This window comes from Apteryx rowi, unplaced genomic scaffold (genome assembly GCF_003343035.1).
Source record: "Apteryx rowi isolate R43461 unplaced genomic scaffold, aptRow1 scaffold_520, whole genome shotgun sequence".
Classification (NCBI taxonomy): domain Eukaryota; kingdom Metazoa; phylum Chordata; class Aves; order Apterygiformes; family Apterygidae; genus Apteryx; species Apteryx rowi.
Genome location: NW_020450784.1, coordinates 429,087 through 449,584, shown reverse-complemented (window position 1 = coordinate 449,584; position 20,498 = coordinate 429,087). Strand labels below are relative to the sequence as shown.

At 38.7% G+C, this 20,498-nt stretch overlaps 1 protein-coding gene across 2 annotated transcripts in view; it reads right to left on the bottom strand.

The window, feature by feature from the left end:
- Positions 1-20,498, bottom strand: part of CHN2 (chimerin 2) — a 168,346-nt gene that overhangs the window by 63,895 nt on the left and 83,953 nt on the right. For both annotated transcript variants that reach the window (XM_026080452.1, XM_026080451.1), the window contains exons 4-6: positions 11,953-11,984; positions 8,105-8,218; positions 5,679-5,964 (exon numbers count right to left, since the gene is read on the bottom strand). In XM_026080452.1, the coding sequence (XP_025936237.1) occupies positions 5,679-5,964; positions 8,105-8,218; positions 11,953-11,984 (432 nt within the window). The remainder of the gene's footprint in view (positions 1-5,678; positions 5,965-8,104; positions 8,219-11,952; positions 11,985-20,498) is intronic.

Genomic DNA, 20,498 nt, shown 5'->3' with positions numbered 1-20,498 from the left:
AAAGGGATGCGGTGTGAATAGCAATGTAGAAATATAAATACTTACAAAAAGTTAACCAAATCAGAGGTTCTCTTAAAACTGGCTGTCTCCTGTGCAGTTTTGATGCAATGAAAACTGTAGTGCTCCTAACAAAATTTAATTCCATAACCAGATTACATCTCCAATTAAGGGGCGTCAGAAAGCAGTCCTTCCTGGAAGTCCAGCATTTTATTCTGTGGGAAACTGTGTGAACAGCATGACTAATGAGGACAGCAATACCCACTGCTACTTCTAACAACGTTATTCTTCCTTTTCTGTCACCTTTTCCTTAATAGGAATAGCTTTCTTATCTGTCTGTTATTTGTGTGGGATTTTCTGCTGAGGAAATCTACAACCTGCCAGACTCCGTAATATGCTTATCATTTCAGCTTTTCAGTTCTAGCTACAATATTAACTATGGCCTCTGTCATTTGCACATAAATGCACAGTAATGAGCTGCAGCAAAATGGACAGAGAGGTTACTGTGTCAAGCAGCAATGCTCAGTGCCTGCTGCTGTCCTGCTGTTAAGTGAAGTCTCCACATACAGCTCTTTCTTGTTTTAGCTCAAAATGCTACACTATTCCTCACAGATAATCATCGTTAAAGGCCTCTTGCTACTCCTGGTACGTACTTACAACCAAAAAGCAGAACAAGCCTTCCAGACCAGCTCCAAGGACAATCCTATTTCATGTACAATTGGTATGTTTGAACTGACTGAGCCAGATCCTACTTGGAGAGAAGTTGATGGCAGTTTTGCCAGAATCCAAGTAAGTGGAGACCTGGCACTGACAAAACTTTCCTTCATTTTTACTGTGTTTACCAAGAGTTTGTCCTCTGTCAGACAGGTTAAGATTACTGCTTTCACGAATACTCAAAGCTCAACTGCTGCCAAAGATTTTATTTAACTGCACCTCTGCCTCTCCTGTAATCTCCAGTGCTAATATGTAGCTACAAGGCACTTTAATGGAGGAATTGCTCCTGCTTCGCACCAGGGCACTGCATCCCAGTGTCCGGCACCGTGAAGGCCTGCGGTGGCTGTGGCAGCACCAAGCGCAGGTCCCAGCAGCGCAGAGGCACCGGCAGGAGCAGGGAACGGGCGCTGCTTCTTCCCAGCAGCCCTGACAGCGCCTGCCTGCTCAGAGCGTTCATGAGACTCCAGCTCACATTCACTTCCATCATTCTGAGTTTTTGAATATATTTTCCTGCATTGTATTTGCCAGGGTGGGATTAGAGAGGAAGAATTTATTCTCTTTGCCTGAGATATAAAGATCACTGACAGTGATGCTGCAGTAATGGTAGCATCACGTGATACATGATATGTGATAGCGATAAACTTTTCAGAACTATATATTTTACTGACTACTGCAAATTTTTCTCTCCTACACGTGAGGATTAATTGCTCACAGCAAGTTACACAAGCCTCCTCCTACACTCACAGTATCAGGTACTTATCTGCCCTACATCTTCTATTCTATGTTTATTTGCCCCCAGTACAGCATTTCCTAAACAGAACAAACACAAAACACGCAATCGCGATTTGTCCAAGCCTAAATCACAACCCTAGACTGTATATAATGTTCCAGCGCTCTTTGCGCAAGATCCAAAATCCTTTTGTAAGTTGGATCACATTAAAATGACAACTGCCTACACTGCCAAGAAAATATTTGCAGAATGCTGCTCTCCCATAACACTTCATTCCTAAAAGTCAGTGAGTCTCCTTTTAGGTTGAAGATCTTCTAAACTATTCAGACTAAAATTTGAAATCTGTGTCTGTAAATCTAGCACCTCTTTAAATTTAGACAGAAATACTTCTGGAAGAAATATAGGCATTATTAAGAATCTCAAAGCATAAACATTTTCTTAGGCCTATTACAAAAATATGATGGGTAAAAAGGCATGAACAACAACAGCTTAATCTGGCCCACGTATCACATCCTCCTTTTGAAATGAGCATGACTTCACTAACTACAACCTCCAAGAAACTATAATTATGGGAATAGACAGGTACCCCAGGCAGTACCAAGACATTTTATTCAAATGTGTGCTTCTCCTGCCAGCCAGGGCCTTGGTGGCAACCTTCCATCAATTTACCCAGAGGGGGAAAGCATCTCTGAAATGACTAAGACATTTAATAATTTCTGCTGTCAACATGGGACATGACAGAACAAACAGATTCCCCGGATGGTGTAACAAATCTACTACGGGGATGAATGCCTTCAGCCCTAGTTTCACACTCTGCAACTGGTTTCAATATGAAACAAAATTTCACTTCTGAAAAGCCTAAGCTATAATACGAGTAGCGATGCTTAACCTTAGAGTGCAAGATTCTCCTTTCAAAAAAAATGAAAGTTTCTGTCCTGTATGTAAGGCTTTTTCCCTCCCTATCGTTTCTGAAACATTCAAAATACTCCAGGCATACGTTCAAATAAACCAGTTCAATTATCAAAAATTTCCATTTTATTTGTTCGCTTTAAGCGGCCAAAGAAAACCCACTCAGTTCAGTTATGTTGTCACTCATGCATCAAGAAATTTCCTATGCAGAGATATGTCATACTGAATATCCATCCATTTATTTCTAATGGTCTTAGCAGCTGGTGAGAGGGAAGCTTTTGATTTGTGGGCAAAGCAAGTCCGTTGCCTAAAATGCTCTACAACACATCACAAACAAGCAAAACATCTGATACTACTACGACTGAACTACCACTTTCCCAGTTTTATTTTTATTTTTTAGGGGATTGCATTAAAATGAGCATTAAATTCCCTTTACCCTCCTCTGCCTCTATATGCCATTACTGACAAATACTTCGTATTTCATTGATTTTTTTCATAGCCCAATCCACACTGAGGTTATTGTGAAGAAGAAATGGGAATGATGGTCCCTGAGTCTTTGCTGTGCAAACCTCTTGCGAACTTTCCCCAGGAACATATGAAGCAAAAGCAGCCACGACAGGCACTGAAGTTCTCTCAGTTGCTCATAATTTAGCTGAAGTAGCCTTTTCTCACATTATGGACTGATGGAAATGATGAAAAACTGGTACTAGGAAGGAAGCCCATTGGGAGTATTAATTATCTATACTGAGACCTCAGGTGATACAGTAGGTCTTTAGCCTGGGAACAGATCACCTTGCCTACTTGGCCCCACTCCTCATGTAGCTGTGATTGCTCCTGCTCCTCCTGGCAAGGAAAACATGTTAGAAACACCTGCTACTTCTCCTTCTGCTGCTTCCCCTCAGTGGGGAGAACGGTGGGGACAGTTGCCAGCAATGTAATGGCTTAGTGGAAGCTGGCTATTTTTACATGGCAGTGCAGCGACACAGCCCCAGTCTTGCAGGCTGTTCCAATTGCATGTACGAAATTCTCGATGAGCACAAATGCTCCTCGTCTGGGATGAGGGCTTAAGGTAGTAGCTTTTGCATCGTAAATCATCTTTCAGCTGAAATACAAAAAAGACCTAGTCCAGTCACTAACAAGGTCCACAGAAATCTTTCTGCTGCTACTGACGGTGGTAACATTAAATCCAAATGTGACATTTTCAAGTACAGGTACTTGGAGCTAAGGATGCAGCTTTAAACCAGTATTATCATTTCTTTTGATCTGCCATAAAAGCAAGTCCTGCCCTCTCCTTTGTGCTGTATTTCCATCATGTGAGCTAGATAAGGGAGTAGATCTGGCTGAAAATTTGCCTTATTTTTCCTCTGGCTGAGTTAATTTTAATCAGGAGCAGTTTTCTAGTATCGCTGTGTAGCTGCATAAAACCTTATGTCAGCAAAAAGGTGGTAAAGGAGAGAGAGCAGGAGCACCTTTCTAGCAGCTTGCACGGTTGGTTTAAAAGTACTTTTACAGTACAGTATTTTTACAGTACATACTCGAAACCACCTAACCTGAGAAATGATGGCTAAGCCCAAGCACAAAAGAAAACACGATTGGTTATGAAAAATAACCTATTAAAACAAACCCCTCTGAAGCCTTTGACCATACTGCAGTATACAAAACTTGAACTGCAAGCACTGCAACTAAAATTAAACAAAATTTTGTTTTGCTTTTGTTTTTTTCTTGTACAAAGAATATGCTCCTGATCTCATGAAGAAAAAAGCACAGTTTTCCACTGTCATGATTGCTTTTATTACATTATAGTAATTTAGTAATATTTAAAGTCATCCCAGTGTTGATCCAGTATTTTCTCAATATGAAAGAAAACTTTTCCAGAACCTCATTTGGACCATTCTCCATTATTTCCCTGACTGATCTGACTCACACCTACCCAAAAAGATCCTGTCATAATGCACTATGTCTACTTCTCATTGTGCCTCGAACACAGTCAAAATAAAATTTCTTGTGCCTGATACAGCATTCACAACCAAACAGTGTCCAGTCACAGGAATCAACTGAACAAGCATGAAACCTGTCTCTCTATGGTATCCAGTATCTTGCATATTACAGTACTACCTAATTGAATCCAAAGCTATTGTCATCAGTGGATTCATTTTGAAATAAAACCTGAATGGAGGACTTGTTGCTCTCCTAGTGTCCAAAGGATTTCCCTGGGGCAGTACGCCTTTCCTAAAAAAATGGCATTATTAATGGAGTTAATTTCCTGTAGAGGATGAATAGGTTTGCATGTCAGGTCAGTTACTCAAGAGTAATAATTACTACTGAGAAATCCAAACCAATATATAATCAGTCAGTGCAGATATGTGAACCTGAACAGATAATAACTAGCCTAGAAATGTCCTAGAGTGATGGGGATATGCACAAAAAGCAGATCTTTTTTAACGTTCAATATTACATGGCAGCAAATTCACTCCCTACTTCCCAAATATAAACCAGCTCCAGTTACCAATTACTAGCCAGTGTATTGAATGTTAAAATCATCTCAGTCATATTGCAGAGGTACATTCACAAACGTTAATAAGTCAATTCACCACAAACACCTGCCTCAGAAAGAAATTTTTGTTTGACAGTTCTCACAGCCTTACCACCTGGGAAGTGAAAATAACCACGTTATTACTTACAGGATCATTTTTCATATGTAAAATAATTTCTAACTTTAAATTTCAGTTGCTTACTAACTGCACGGGATTCTCAATTTATTATTATGTCTTGGTCCATACAATGCTTTGGGATATGGCATATGAGAGAAGGAGACCAAGGAAAGTCCACTTTAAATCAGAAGAGCGAGAAGAAAAGGAAGAAAACACGCAATACCCCAATTTCAGATCCCTCCACCAAAGACTTGGCAGGAAAGAGGAGCTTTGCACTGTAAACGGAAAAATAACAAACTTGAGCTGTGGTGAATGGTCAACAGGAAGCAGTTTCATTATCAGAGACCAATGCTGAATATGCTTGAGTATACTTGGATAAAGAAACATGTTTTGTGACCATTATAAGATGCAGTTCCTATGCTAACCAGTATATATATATATTTACACAGTGAAACCATTTGTATAGTACTGATTAGAAAGTTTTCATCATAAGCTCCGGTTAAATATTAGCTCGGAGCCAAAATCACATTCACAGGATATAAACACTTCAGCAGTTTAGTAATACTTACTAAAATATAGAAAAATAGAAAAAAAATGTCTTTAGACAAAATACTTTTTCTCCTAGATTTGACAGAAAGACTGGTATTAAGTGCCAAAATTTAAAACCAAATACTTACCTTTTCAACAGGGGTATTTTCTTCACTTGTTACACTTGCTTTTCTTGATTCATTTTTTGTTCTACTCAGCCTCCGGGACACTTTTTCTCTAAGCAAAGTGGCATATCCAATGTGTTCATAGATGGGGTTTGTTGTCATTTTCGAAATATACTCAGAAGCCTTTGTTTCTATATACAATGTTATCAAGCCATCTGTTACCAGATCATGGATTGATTCAAATCTTTTCTCCCCAACAAAGTGCTTCCCATCATAGAACAACCTGTAGTTTAAGGTCTGATTACCAAATCTGCATGTACCAGAAAAAAAGGAGGGAGAGGAAAAAGAGACAGAGGGAAGAGTGAGAGAGACAATTCATACTGGCAAAACACTCAGGAGGTAATTTTGCTGACTATATGCTAAGTGATATATCTGGATTACATACGGAATATACACGTGGCAGCAACTGGATCTCTGCAGATACAGCTCAAATTCAAAACCAAACCTAACTGCATCACACAGACTGGACTACAGAATTGAGGCCAGTTGTCTTTAACAAGCCACGTAACCCAGAAAGACATGTTTTTACTCTAAATCCTAAAGGGAGTACCACAGCACACGGAAATGCATATTTTCACTGACAAGACCTTGTACTGGGATGTAAAATTGTGTTAAGGGCTGTTTCATCCTGTAACATTTCTAAGGTGCTGAAACTAGAAGCTCAAGCATCACGGGCATTTTTACAGTCAACGGAAAGAGACGGGCATCTCCAGCAAGTAATTCAAATCCTAAGAGTCTGAATCATCCTCTGGAGGGAAGCCAGAGAGATTAAGATCCTAATTTGGGGTGAGTGGGTGGGGAATTAAATGCCTAAAGTTTGGTGGGATAACTCTGGCCCTACATGGCTATTTATGGCAAGCATAATCTATGTTTTTATAAAACTGTATTAAAGAGTGCTGTAGTAGCACATTCTGTTTATAACATGGAGGTGAAATACTATTCTTGATTAAATGATTCGAAGATAAGTCACTGGGTTAAGTGGTCCAGCATAATACATCAAATGTATATGTTTCTGCATACTGTCTTTGTTGCACATTCAAAACCGAACTGTCAACTGTTATTTCTCCCCACACATTATTTGATATAAATTCTCAATTTATACTTAAATTCAGTTTTTGAGTCTACAAATAATTATCCAGATGAATTTAGAAATCACACTGTTGTGTCAAAACAACAGGCAGTTTGCCATAATCCCTGTCCTTTGGTAGTTCTTTTCATTCTTTATTTTGAAATAGCTGGCCAAAATCCTAAAAAAATGATGCTTGTTCTTTTTCAGCTGACAAAAGTTGCTTTTAATTTACAACACTTTTTAATTGGCATGAATCACTAGTTTTTCCAGCTCTACCATCTGCACATCAACATGAATTCTGAGGATGATTTCAGCACAGTATTACAGCTACTTAGGATAACTCCTTGAAGAATTTTTGTTACAGCCTTACCRGCAGGAGGGTAGAAATGAAGACTTCTGTTTTGTGTGTACGTCCCACAGAAGGAATAATGTTATAAACTTTGTAAAATATTGCCACAGAGTTTGTTTTGTCAAAACCCAATAGAGCGTCTGGGCCTCCTCCCACTAGCCCACAGCAGCTTTAAGGTTGTCATGTGGGCAGGTTTTGAATGGCACAGCTAAGCCAGGAGCAGCCGTATTTTCAAGAAAAGCCACCTGTGAGGAGCAATGGGACTGTAGCTCAGACTCCCACTGAATTTTGAATTCAGCTGAATAGCAGCATCTTACTTCTTTGAGCAGCAGCATCTCATGATTCACACTGTATTTCTACAGCAAGCTTGAATTCCAGTTGGGGAAGAAAACTGAGGTCTGGTATGCCTCCTTTGACAGGTGGCCGGCCACTGGACTTCCCGGTTTTCCAGAGTGGGATTCTTTAAATATCTCCCACTGTCGCTGATGTTTGTGTAAAATACATCACTGAGCACAGAGAATAACCTGGCTGTGTCCTGTATTGGGTCATTCCCCTGTATGAACTAGTTAAAAGCACAGTAGTACCACATCACCACTTCTGCTGCTCTGTTTTTCTTAACAGCATCCAAATTCTCTTGTGTTCTGTGAACTCACTTCAGTCTCTTATTTGGTTTTCAAGGATAAGGTCCATGTTTAACTCACTGCAACGGACTCAACTCTAGATAAAAATATCTGAAAACAGGCACAGTCTGCTTCTGAAAAGGCACTTCTTAGCCAAGTGCTAAAGGGCTGAGTGAATGACTGCAGTGCTGTGATTGTCAAACTGCAGACAAGAGGGTCTAAAATCATTCTGACATCATGAAGTGTGTTAACTAATGGTGGATATAGACTTTACTCAGAAAGGACTGATATAACCTCCTCCATTAAACACATTTATGTTTGAACTGTAAGCCTCTATTAAAACAGCATTCACCTGAGAGCAAGAGTGTAGCAGCCGGGTTGCCGCTGGCTTTCTCGAAGAATATATGCTCCTTCTACGCCGGCAAGTATTTCATCTGCTTGCTCCCGAGAAATGATCCCATGAAACCTAAGGGAAGATATTTCAGTGATTTACAGTATAATGTGACCAGAAATACCTCCCTCTCTGCTTCAGAAACTATTTGAAAACTTCTGAAATAAGACTGTAGGTTAGGCACAGATACAACAGGATATGACACCAAATGTTGCACCCATGTGATAATTTGAGAATCACTTCAGATCCCTGCTTCCAGTGTGAGGACAGGGAAAGAGAAAAGGGAAGAGCAAAGAATAATCTGATGTAGCCATGAGGCAGTTGTGCATATGTCTTGCAGTAACCATTGAGCGCGACTGTGATCTAAGCCATCAGGAAGCTGTCAACAGCTTCCAAGTATGTAAAAGTGGCAGAACGATCTAGTCTGGGCAAGTCCAGCATAGAGACATAGAAGAAAAATTACACTGTAGTTTCATATACTGCTTCAGTCAGTATAAGCTAGCACTGCTGCTAAAGAGGAATTCCCACCTCATCTGCCCCCACCAGCACCACTGCCCTGCTCCATCCACATACATACACACAAGTACCTGTGCAGCTACGTGGTGAACCATACCAGACAGGGGCTAAAATTAATCCCTCAAAAATAAAACTTGTCAGAAACAAGAAATACCAAAATAGTTTTCAGACACATTATTTCCACAATGTATGCTACACAAATGTTTATGTTGATACAAGGTGGGATCAGGTAGTAGGCTGAGCGTGATGGGTGAGTAGGAGGAAAGATAAGATCAATTGCAAGTGGGAAACTGTGGCTTTAGGACTTCTCGTGAAAATTAATGCAAAGCTTTCTGAAGAGCTTCAGTGGAACTGATACTGAACAAAATTTGCCAGAGTATGACACTTCAACAGCACCCAAAAATGTATTTTTCCATAAATGCCCCATCTTTTCACAATATTTCTCCTCTACCAGTCTATGCCTTTCTTCCATGTTTCCTTTCTAGAGGTTACATGACAGAATTGAAAACTGGACAATAATGGTATTATTTTAAAATAAAGGAGATGACTTAAAATAAGAGGTCATTCTTATTACCAATTTGCTTTATTTTTTATATTAACATTGCTTCTTTAAATTTGTAGCAGAAACTGAGACAAAAAATACAAACAATTATTCAAAGTTGTATTCTATATATATTAAAGTTGAAGAACCTACAGAATAGCCTTGAGAACAATAGAGTTTTCTTTATTTCAGTCAAGTTTCTCATTCAGTGTTGGAAAAAAGCAGTATTTTCTGTGATTCTTCTGTCATTGTAATTTTAAGAAAGAGGCTCTGGGATACACAATTACCTTTACAATAATCAATATTTTAGCTGTGATGTTTTTGTAAGTACAAATGTAGTCTTCATAGCAGTTTCARTCTTAACTCCTACACATACTTTGCTAGTTGATAAGCCTCCAAGGGTCTCCTCAGAGCTTTTGAAAGTTTCTATTTTTGCTGTTGTCTGAAAAAAGGGCACCAAAAGCTACTGGCTGTAAGCATTTTCTGTTTTCTGACAATACATAGGAAGTGGCCTATTTCTAACACTGCCTCTGATTTGGTTGTGAAAGAGAAGGAAAACATGTTGGATGTAAATGTAATTGTTGTTCAGTTCTCTTAAGTTGTCTTTCCACAACTAATACATGTTCGAAATACTGGGTTTAGGTGATCTTCCCACAGTGACTTTATTCAAAATGATGAAAATTGATTCATACTTTCTTCCTGCATTGGTGGGATGCAGTCATTTTCTGCCACATCCAAATTAAAACCAGCAGCCCCTAGATGACATAATTTAAGCATGTCTTTACCAGTAAATTCATGGCACTTCATAAGTCTAGCTAAAAACAATGAGCATCAGCTATTATTCACCACTGGAAGCTCATTATAAAATATAGCACACTTTAGGTTAGATGTTAGACAACAAGCTTTCCCAACGATCAGTATAATGAACCACTGGGACATCTGTGAAATTTCTTTAACCAGAGGTGTTAAGCACTGGGCAATCCAAGCTTTCTCATGGATGTTCTAGACGCAATTATGTAAAGGCATAAAAACAGTTGTCCATGATGAGGCCATAGATCCCCTGAACTCCGAATCCTGCCCCTGACAGCAGTAAACAAAAAAGCTTTACAGAAAGAGTACAGGAAACAGTCAATGTTTCTGCCATTTCATATCCCTGCCCATCCATCCCTGGTTCTGTGAGAAGTTGCAGCTGAACAATTATGGCCTTATCCTTCATGAATCTCAGAACTCCACTTGTAAACCCTTTAATATCTTCATGCTTTTGGCCTCCGCAGCATCCTGTGGCAATGAAATTCCCACTATGAGCAGATATCCATTGGACATCCACAGAGGAATGCCTGTTTATTTTCCTCAGATAGTAGGTGCTCCATCCCTTTGATCCATCCTTGTGGCACTTTGCTTTACCTTTCCATTTGTTCTTTACCCTTTTATTAAAATGCAGGGTGGAGGAATGGGGAGAGAGAGAGACCAGAACTGCATGCACTATTAAAAAACGCAACCCCATCATGGATTTATACAGTAACATGATCACGTATTTTCTGCTTCTTTCCCTAGCAATTCCTAATTTTCTTTCCCAGCACTACTGAGCCAACTGCTTTTACAGGACTGTCCCCAGTGGTTCTGAAATCTTCTTTCTGAATGGTAATAACTAATGTGATCTTGCCTTGGTGGGCTCATCTAGGTGACCTCTTACAGTTCCTGCCATTCTACTACCCTACATTATGTCAGTAACCAGCCAGTTTACTGGATAAAAGACTGTGGCAATGGTTTTTGAAGTTCTGCTCTATAAAGCTTGATGGGTTACTTATCCCGGTACTGTCTTCAGTTCTGTTGTACTCTGCTGGCTAGATCTGAATTCCCTATTGTCAAAGATAATATTTAAAAATGAAACTACAGTAATTAGGGGCAAGCTACAGGCTCTTGAACTTTTTGATAGTAGAAAAGGATCACTAAACACTGCTGATGTATCTGGGATGGAAGAAAAAATAAAACATGGAATCCACGTAATTTAGCTAGTGAAAAGGATTAAGGTCTCAGCAAATTACTCAAGTAAAGGCTAAATGCCAGCTCTGCAAACAGTGCTTAACTATGAGATTCAGGTGGTTGTTGCAGTGCCTTTTGCCTTCAACTTTACCTGCTCAAACCTCCTTGGCAACGAAGAATCCAGACCCTTTCAAGTTATTTATAGACACGAAAACAGCTGAGCACAAAGCAATTGTACTCTAGTGGTCTGTTATTTTCCTTACAACAAAAAATGCACCAGTTTTCTGGGTGTTTCAGACCTTGTAACCTTACCAGGGAGTAAAGCATTTAGACATGCAGCAGTGGACATGCATATATCCAGAAACAGGACTAGGTATTATGGTAGAAACAGTGTAGGAACACATATAAAAAGGCAGTAACAGAGGGAAGCCTTTTCCCTCCTCCCTAACCCACTGTGGCCTCACAGGCAGGTTAAAATGATAATCAAAGCAAAAGTAAGAAATACTCAAGACAATAAATTTGTTCCAAACTGACCTGAAAGAAACAACACAAATATGCAGGCTTTAATAGTGGTACAGTCCATGGATTGTAAGCAGCAGTAATGATTGTAACATAGCCGAAATATTAGACATTCAATATATCTACCTCCCTGGCCAAGTGCAAAGTAAATCAAGTATTTTGTCAAAACTCTACTGCGTCTTTTTTTTTAATTCTACAACAACAATTTTCAGATACACCTAACAAATATTTAAAAGAGAAAAATACGTACTCTCTTCCATAGTACTTTGGTCTGTTCTCCACCTACATTTTGAAAGAAAGGAAAAAATGTTAAAAACATACTTAATTTTAAATAAGCAACATACAAATAAATTATGCTTGATTATTGAAGACTACTGCACCCATTTAAGCTACCAAATTCTGCAGATTCAAAATCGTGACAGGAACATGACTACACAAAAAAACAGAAAAATGAAAATGAAACAGGTGGGTTTACTGGTGGACTTCTGAGAAGTATAGCACTTACGAATGGTGAAAAAAGTAGAACTACAAGTAATTTTATAAAATCTGATCAAATGGATAAAGAATAGTTTACAGCGTTTTTTGCTAATCTAACATTTATAGTATAAAATAAGACTATTTCTGTCATACACCCTTTAGCCTCTTAAAACATTTTTTGCCTATATATGGCATGTAACTTAAGATATAAAATTAAATATTCTTGGGAGACTTAAGAGAAACAACGTTTCTGGATTTAAATCTAGTCCTAAATTCCTGGAAATCTCAAGAACTTGTGGGCCTGACCCAAAGTACACTGAAGATGTTGGAAGGACTCCCAACTATTTTAAAGAGTTTTGAACCAAGTTTTAGGAATGTAATGTCCTTATACATAAACTTGGCGTAGTCTGACACTATGATTCATTTCTCAGACTCCAATCCTTCAATAAGTTCTCAAAAAGCAAGCTCCTCATCCTTGCAGCCCTTTATTTCATCAAATGAAGGCCTTTGCCTTCATTTTGTCTGGATTGCTTAATTGCCTATTTTGCCTGAACAGTTCCAGCTCCCGTGTGCAATCCATGGACAACTGCATCCTGACTTTTCGAAACAAGAAGACTCACATTTCTGCCTGCACCTTCATTACTGAACAATTGATTTTATGAAGTGAGTATACTACTGTGGTATGTTTTAACTTGCTGAATTTGGCAAAAATGTTAAATGCAGATAATAATTCTAAGAAATCCACAAAGTTCCGGGACATGGTTTATACATAAAAAAGGGACAAGAAGGACAAAATGCGTCTCGGGGACCTCCCTGAGCCAGGCGCGGTACCACACAGCTTCCTGCAGCAAAAGAAATATCAAGCCAGCAGGGGGCACTTCTTTACAAGGTTTCACATGGGGGTTTGTTTACTATTACCTTACCATCCACAGAAACGTATTTGATTATTATATATTAATTTTCAGATTTTAAGACCCATTCATATAAACGCATTCATTTAAGAGTCTTTATAAAGAGAAGTTTCTCCCTATAGTCTCTCTTTGGCTACGGCATTTGTAAAGAAAATGTAATAGTGTCTTCTTCATGGGCCTTAAAACTGCAACTTCAGCCAGCATTTACATGTGTAAACATGAGAGAATTTAATACAACATATATATAAATTACCTAATTACTGAAAAAAAATGTGTGTGCATACCTGAGTGAAGCTGCCCATGAAAATGGAATTACCGCTTAATACATAGTGACACACACATAGAAAAACTGTGATTTCAAGACTGATCCTTCAGGATAAAACCATAAAATTTTCACCATCTCGTTTGACTTGGAACAAGGACCCTTGTTCTTGTTTTGATTAAATCTCATTATTTCACATATAAAAACTGCAAAATGACAAAGGTTTTTTACTTCTGAATAGCATATACATAAAAGTCACTTTTTTGATTCAATAATCTGTACAGTACGCACTAAACTGAAGCAACTGACTTTGTACCCCGTGGTCACTAAGGCTAAAATATAGTGCAAACTGAACTGAAGTCTGTACAAGATAATGAGAATCTTCAATGGAAGTCCTATGGGAGTTCAAGCACATCCTTACTGCACTTCTTTTCTAGCACAGCACTAGTAGTATCATACCCTTGAAACTCCTGCCTAGGAATAAGGCATTGATGCAAACATTTTGGAGCTCAGAGGAGCAAGGAATAAAAGGAAAAAGCAAATGCAGAAATGAAGAGAGAGCAAAATCAGAGGAACTGCCAAGTGCAGGCGCTGTGTTTCTATGTGCATACACTGCAACTCAGAAAGGATATCGTATGAATTCAATTTTTGTTTTTAACGCTCATAGCTCACTTTTCATGTGATTGTTGTGAATTTATGAGTTAAAAGGGGTGCTAAGGATTCATGTGAAAGTAATCAGTATCATACAGAAATTAGAAAAGATTTTAGAGAGTTCTTTGTTAAAAGTGTCATTATATCAGTGTCTCATCATATCCCTGAACAGTGACATACTTCCAAGAAAAAAAAAAAGTCATACAACCTCAGAAAGGATGTTGTTTATATTGTTCATCTTTACTAGCATTACATGACTTTATTATTTTGCAACTGTACTGTACCTCTTAGCTGGGAACAAATTTAAAAAATGGGTATCTGAGCTGAGTTAGGTGTATATGAGACCACCAAATGCAATCTTTTCTTTTTGGAAACAATGGCCACTCCATACATTGAAATTGGTGACAAGGAATAAATAGGTAAACTTCTTTTCCCACAGAGAGCAAAACAAAGCCTTTATACCACCAAAGATGAAGCATGAGTTTCACCTAGGAGTCAGAATCTGCTTCTTCTGTAAAAAACAGATTTGTTCTGATTGTACAGACAGAATAAATACTAACATTTTCAATTTACCTCAGAAAAATATGGGGCTGAGTTAACAGTACTGACACCCACCCCCTGAATGGTCTGTTATACAAGTTCCCACACAAATATAACAAAAATAGTAAAAGAAAAGGATACAATCAATCTGGAAGTACCTCCCTGAGCAAACAGAAGTACATTTATAATCTCTCTCACAACATCTTTTATGCAAAAATCTGAGTTTGTCTGTAAAATTTTATCATTAAATAGCAACTGACTGCAATGCCCTGAATGCTGTGATTTGCATTTTTCCTCCTGTTTGTGAGTTAGAAGATTTGCTCTTCCGAGAGGACACACAAAGCTCATCGAATCCTATCTTTTTCCCCCTCCATAAAACAGAAACCTTTGCGCCAACATCGTTTAGCACCCATGTGCCTAAATGGACATAATGAGAACACTCTGTTTTTAGGCAGGAAAGATATTTTAGCATTTCCTGAAGTAAAGCTCCTTTAGTATTTCCTGAAGTAAAGCTCCAGATCTGCAAGACCACCCAGGAAAAAAAAAATTGCAATTTCTGATGTGCTAACCTCTAAAAATTCTCTTCTCTGCTTACTGCAACCTTTAGTCTGAAATAATCATTAAGCTCCCAACGAACTGCACTGCTAAGAACAAATGCAAGGAAACAAAGTTATAGCACGATAAAAGATCAAAATAACATCAGGGTCTCTAGATCAAAACCAGAACGTTGGATTGAACTTGGAAATAACCCAAAAGTCTGCACAACTGATGGAGCAGAAGCTTAAAACTATCAAAGAAGCTGGTAGTTCCATTTTGTACTGACTGAAGACTCTGTACAAACTGCAAGGGAAGTTCTATATATCCCAGAAGGCAAAGGTGACCGAAATTCAGTTGGGATTAGCTTTTTCCTCTCCTGCTAAAAATGTACTCACATGCACACATACATACAGTCACACAGGTCTGATTCAGAGCATTCTTAGTCGTGAAAGAATAGACAATCCTCAGAGAGAAAAATGACAGTTTTCCATGTGGTGGGAGCCCAGAATAATTACCTTATTCTGAGGACACATACACTTACTTGATTTTCATAGATAATGGGCTAGAAAGAACACTTTTATCACTTTCCATATAGCCGTGTCAATTTCCCCACTGGAAAAATGATCATATTTCCTAGGTGGTCAGTTTGTTTTCCTCACCTGCACATTATTCCTGCCCAATTCCCTAAATGTTTAGCCAGGGGAGAGATCAGAGGGATGGAAGCATTTAGGACTCTAATGCTAATAGACAAAGACAAAATACAAAACTGAAGAAAATTACATGAAGCAAATAATAGGTCTCCACTAAGTGAAGATATATTTTGCCTTAAGTGAAAATATATTTTGCCTTAAAGAGTTCTGCAGCCTGCTTACACTGCTCCCGCATAGAAAACCAATAAATGGGTTTTCTGTCTCCACTATAAGTAAGTGGCAGCTTTCAACACAAATGTGAAATGGTAATTTTCTGGCTTAAAAGAAGGTGTTATCACCAATCTCAAACCAAAAATGTTGTTGCAGAGCAAGAATTTCTGGCCATTGTGCCAGAAACTAGCCAGAAGAAAGTTATTACTGAAATTCACAGTTGTATGAATCATGAGCTATCGGTGAATGCCAAGATTCTTTAAGACTAAAGTCCTCTTCATCAGGAAATAAACACGGTGAAATAGCCTAAATCACTACTAAACCAGCACTCATATAAAGTCAGCAACATTCAAATACATCTAATCTTGAAGCACACTCAAATACAAACGAAACCCAGCTTGACTATATTGTCTTCCTCCAAAGGCCTTTGGAAGTCCATGCTTAAGAGAATATGGGTATTCTAACCTTAACCCCCACTCTAAACAACACTGCGTCTCTCCATCCCCAAAAAAGACTTAGTTGGGACATTTAGTCTAGTTTCGTAAGTTTTTTACAATGTTACAGTATATTCTTCAAGGTGTGCAGTCAGTTACATCAGGGTTTAAACTCAGTGCTGAGAAGGAAATAAACCTTCTTCATAAAAGTACACTAGCTATCTGAGATAATTCAATACACTACTTGTACATAATTTTGAGGTTTACTGAATTTTAATGCCATGGGATTTGTGGCTTCTCTTTTGACCAGGATGGCTTAGCCCTGGAATGACATACTCCTGCTAATGTACAGATTATTGTATTAAAATCCCACATCACTCTGCAAGATAACTCGTCACAAAACTACTGGGAATCATGCAGGCGGGAGGTGAGTACGCCCTAATGTGATAGATTTTCATTGAAAGCATCAACATCCAAGCCACACCACACTGAAGATATGGAGATGCCCTAAAGAATTCTTTCTGCCTAAGTACTAGCACAGAAATAAGATATTTCTAATTTCAAAAAATTTTATTTCTCTTTAACTTAATTGCATAAGACATATTTCCTTAGCCAGTGGCCAAAGCTGAAAGCCAGAAACACTGGAATGAAAATTTAGAAATCCCTCTGGGAGAGCAATCTGTCCATATTTCAAAAGAACTAGCATGATATTAACACCTTATACCTATGTGTTTCAATCACTGCTTTAATCCATCCATACAGAGAATATAAAAGGGGAAAGGAAGCAGTAAGGTGGGTAGCTGCTGCTGCCTCTCTCTGTTCTTCTCCACAATCCACAGAGAGAGCAGAGAAACAAGATTCAAGAGCTAATAACACCAGTGTGTTCACTCAGTGCAGGCAATGAGGTGTTTTCCCAAAGGAAGTTTAATCTGATATATTTTCTGTTTGGAGCAATCCTGATTATTTTTCAGTAATTCTAGTTGACTATCCATAAATACACCTCCCAGCTCAGTTTATCATAAAGAGAAACAGAAGAGCTGGAAGAGAAGCCTACAAGAGAAGCCCAGTTAAAACAGACTGTGCAGAAAAAGGAAGAACCTGTCTTCAAAACATTTCAGCTTTTGCCAGAATTGTCGTGAGCCAACTGCAAACTTTTGCCTCAGAATCAACAACAGAAAAGTATTAAGGAAGACCGTAAGCCCTCATTAGAAGAAAAATCCACTACTAAAGTAAGAAACTCTATACTGTATTTCACTACTTCTATAACATAAAGTTTTCATCTCCACATTTTTCTTAATGGAATAACTACATAGATCAATTAGCAAGTCTAACCAGCCCTCCAAATACAACAAATTATTTTACAGCAATGACTTAACTTGGAAGAAAATTCAGCAGCTACTCTTTTTGCAGGGAAATATTTACCAACTTTTTCTACTACTACTTTATCAGGTGCTCTGGCATCAAAAATTTCAAAGAGAAACAACTCCTGCTTTTGCCAAAAGGGTCCCATGGTAATGGCTGTCAGCTAATACTGTTAGCAGGAGTAGCAGCAATGTAACGTCTATACTCCCCAGCCAAGGATAGGCCAATTATACACAGTCAGTATGTACATGCATAATGAAGGTCTTATCCCATAAGGTTTTTAGTCAATGGCATGCAACCCTACTGATGGCACAGGCTTCTCACGACATGCCTATCCAGGCCACGTGACCTGACCAGTATGTACACGTATTTTGGCTATATGACGAGGGAGGAACCAACACCTTTCTCAGAAAGAAACTGGCAATGCGTAAGCTGCCGGAACGTATTCCCCACATTTTGTCCATGTCTCAGAGGCTGTCCAGAAAACAGACTATCACATGAATAGTGTTGGCAGTCTGCAGCTCCCTTTGTGATTTAGTCACAAACCCATGCAGATGCCCACATTAGGGCCACCCCTTGGATACACTTTCAGTAACTTGGTGGTGAGGGACCATGGTGCCTCCAACACAAGAGAGTAACTGGGAGTGAAATGTCGAAATTGTCCAATAAAACGGAAGGGGTATGACTAAACAGGTTTCCTAGAAAATGATCCAGGGATTATTAAGGGTCATAAACTGAATCTGAATCACTGATGCTGTCTGTTAAAGAAAATGTTGAAACCAAAATGCCATATGGGGACATAAAAACTAAGAGTACAGCCAGCAAGAAACTTCAGAGTGATCCTCCCCTCTCATAGTGCCTTTAGCTGGCATACTGAGTGTCGTTTTGGGCACCACATCTCAGGAAACACTGGAACAAATAATAAGAGTCAGCAGAGATCTACAAAACATGAAATACAAGAAAAGAGGTTAGCCTAAAGAACAGAGCACTGGGAGGGGCTGTAGCAGACAGCTGTGAAAAAGGCAGACTTCAAGGGGAAATAAAGAAATTTTTGTGCTTGGTAGGCAAGACAAAAGTGATAGGCTTAAACTGCAGAAAAGAAAATACAGCTTAAACTATAGGAGTTAAAAATAATTAAATATTAAACAATTAAGCACAGGAGGTCATGAAATCTTCAGCTTTGGAAGCCTTTAAGAAGAGAATATATAAACATCTCTTCTTGATGCAGGGACTATGACCTCTTGAAGTCTCTTCCAGCCCTTGGATACCATGATCCAGCCTCATCTCTGTCTGGGGAGCTCTCAGGAGGTAGGGATCAGCAGGGAGCACACTGTCCGAACAGGTTGTATAAATCACATATAAAACATGCACATCAGGTCGATGCCCACCTGCATGAGGCTCTCCGGACAGAAAGCAGCAGGGAGCAGGTAGTGGGCTGACTGGACTGCTCTAGCAGAGAAGGCCAAACCTTCAGGTGATAAATTTGTCTCTGCTTAGTAACATAAAACACTATAAATCTACCACCATAGTAAAGTGCCAAACTGTGTTTGATATCCTCAAGCAAATATTTTACTATAAAATTTACAAGTGCTGGGGAGGAGAACGTAGGACTGGAGTTCCTCACTACTAGGGAGAACATAAAAGAAAAGACAAAACTGAAAAATACAARGGAGTGTTTTTATTAGCTAGTGTTCAAAGCTGCACAGCTCTTCTGTTCTGGTGGCTAGCTGTAATCTACAGAGAATGTACGATGCATAAAGATCCTTTCTCAGAAGAATAATACATTTTAAAGAATCCCAGGAAAGCCCAGCAGCCCTGATTGTTTCTGTGACATTTACTGCAGGGTGATTTCCACTCTATCAAGGTTATTTCTATCATTTTTAAGGACAAAGTCTTTAACAAGTATGGGGTTTGTTTGTTTGTTTGTTTGTTTATATCAAACTTTCAAAAGAGCTGCTGTAAGGCATCCTTTACGAGAGCATTTTTAACTTGGACTTGTTTCCTATCCATGACCTTGAGCAAACTCCTTCTGTCCAGCATACAATAATCAATATACCAAATAAAATATTCTAAACTCCAGAAGGTAATAAAAATCTCCCCAGACAGTGACATCTGCTATTGTTATTAAATCAGAATACATTTCTATGTACATTCAGCTCTAACAGGGAAAAACAAGAATGAACAAGAAAAGAAAAAACAAACATTTTGAAACCTAATAAAGACAATAATGTGTTCCTGAACATGAGCTAAAATAAATTGAAATGTAGCTTAATCAAGGAGGCTGCTGCTAAGTAGTCAGGAGAGACAGGGTCAAGTTCAAACAACTTCAACAGCAAAAGCAGGAGTCATCTATTTTGCTATGCAGTTTCCATTCACACAGTAAGGGCATCATTAAATGTAAGAAGGAAGATCAATGTTACCTTGAATGCAGGATGAAAAATTTAAATATACTATTTAATCTGCGCTCCCTTTTTCCAAGAACGATGTGCTGAGTCATTTAAATGGGAGGAAAAAGGTCCCTAACAGCAACAGATAACTGTACTAAGTCATACCAATGCTACAAACACTGCTTGCAATTCTGTAACCAGTAAGGGGCATTATAACCTTCATACAACACATGCCATACATCTGCACAGTTGTGTTGGTGCTATGCCATCTACCCCAATGCATCACCAAAAGCTGTGCTGACTAACCAGGTCAGTGTTACTACGTGATGTAAAAACATAGCCCTTCAGCAAGGTGCCTACAGAATATGCTTGTGA